The sequence below is a fragment of the Gavialis gangeticus genome, unplaced genomic scaffold (assembly GCF_001723915.1).
Source record: "Gavialis gangeticus isolate Ggan-Ray unplaced genomic scaffold, GavGan_comp1, whole genome shotgun sequence".
Lineage (NCBI taxonomy): Eukaryota > Metazoa > Chordata > Crocodylia > Gavialidae > Gavialis > Gavialis gangeticus.
Genome location: NW_017728998.1, coordinates 31,532,808 through 31,534,356, shown reverse-complemented (window position 1 = coordinate 31,534,356; position 1,549 = coordinate 31,532,808). Strand labels below are relative to the sequence as shown.

Genomic DNA, 1,549 nt, shown 5'->3' with positions numbered 1-1,549 from the left:
CTGGCTAGGGGGGGTACCATGTGTAGCATGGATCCTGGAGCAGATGCTACATCCAAGGCCCCAAACAAAGCCGGGCCACCATATGCTGGGTGGAGCACCTCGCACCAAGGAGCAGCACTGGGTGATGGAGCTCCATGAGCCACATCTATGACACTCCTATTTCAGAGAAACATATACAAGCTGATAAAAGAAAAATATTATTTGGAATTCTACATTGACAATAAAAGCTTAGAGAAGCATTTGCATTAAGATCACAGCTGTTATGGAGATATATATTTTAATACAAGCACTGAGATAATTTCTTGAAACAAAACACTCTTCTTTGGCCACGTCTACACAAGACACTGACTGTACAGTTGTTAAGTACTTGTACAAACAAGTATTAAATTAAGTTACTGTGCAGTAGTGCCACTAAACGGCTTTTTCGTGATGCCGACTGCGCAGTAGCGTCGCATCACACTTTCTGCCACATGACGCTACTGCGCAGTAGCCACAGGCTACCATGCAGTCAGTGTCTCGTATAGATGCAGCCACTAGAAGTTTTTGTTAATCCCATCGGTTTAAGCACTTTTTAAAGCAAGCACTGAGATACTGTTTTTAAGCTCTTCTTGGAGCTCCTCTTAAACTCTTGCAACCCATCTTGCAAAAACCACATCTTAAAAGGCATTATTATTTTGGTATTTAAATGCTTCCCAGTTCTCACCAAAAGCAGCAACATTTTACTACATATTCTGTAACATTACTGCAATAAGTGATTAAGTCACCTCAAAAACTCAATTTCCATTACCATCGTCAATATGCCAAGACCTTATACATGCTACACCGCTAATAAGCGTCACAACCATGAGACTTCTGTATTTATTTTTTGGCAGAGGCATAGAAAGCAGCTTTCGAGTCCCTGACAGCCCTTCACAGGCATCTGCCCGGCTCTACCGAGCATGAGCTCCGTTACAAGCCAAGAAGGAGGCTCAGCCATCTGCGAGCTCTAAAAGGCAAGAGCGGCCGGTCCCGGCTGCCGCCAGACTGTCCCAGAGCCCTGCCGGGGAGGCCGCGCCAGGCCGGTGGCACAGGCGGTGCAGACGGGACTCTCGGGCCAGCGCCCCGCTCCTCCAGCCACTCTAGCCCCCGGAAAAACGAAAGCAGGTGCAGGCGCGGGGCCGAAGCTGCCACCCGGCACGGGCAGAAAAGGGAGAAGGGCCGAAAGCCGCCCGGCTCCGCGCGAACCAACCCGCGCCTCCCCCAGAGCCGGGGCCCGCCTACGAGCGCGGGCGGCAGCGCGGGGCAGGCAGGAGGTGCCTCGGGACCGGGGGAGTAACTCACCTTCCGCCTGCTCCAGCGAATTCATGGCGGGGGCGGGGGGAAACTTCACAACCACCCCGTCCTCAGCGGCTCAAGCCCGGCCGCATAGCAACCCGGACCGACCCCCGCCCACCACCCCTTCACAACACCAACAACGCCGCGCCTGATTGGGCGTCCTCTCACACTGCACCCCCCCCTCCCCAGCAAACTCCGCTCTCATTGGCTAGTGCGGGACCGGGGGGGGGTGGCC

General features: G+C 53.5%; 1 protein-coding gene across 2 annotated transcripts in view; it reads right to left on the bottom strand.

Annotated features, from left to right (window-relative positions):
* The window catches only part of CNEP1R1 (CTD nuclear envelope phosphatase 1 regulatory subunit 1), a 24,887-nt gene that overhangs the window by 12,766 nt on the left and 10,572 nt on the right, over window positions 1–1,549 (bottom strand). Inside the window, exon 1 of one of the 2 annotated variants that reach the window (XM_019505684.1) lies at window positions 1,321–1,447. The exons of the other annotated variant lie outside the window; for it this stretch is intronic. Coding sequence (XP_019361229.1) covers window positions 1,321–1,345 — 25 coding nt within the window. The 5' untranslated portion in view covers window positions 1,346–1,447. Of the gene's footprint in view, window positions 1–1,320; window positions 1,448–1,549 lie in introns of those variants that run through there. 2 annotated transcript variants of the gene reach the window in all.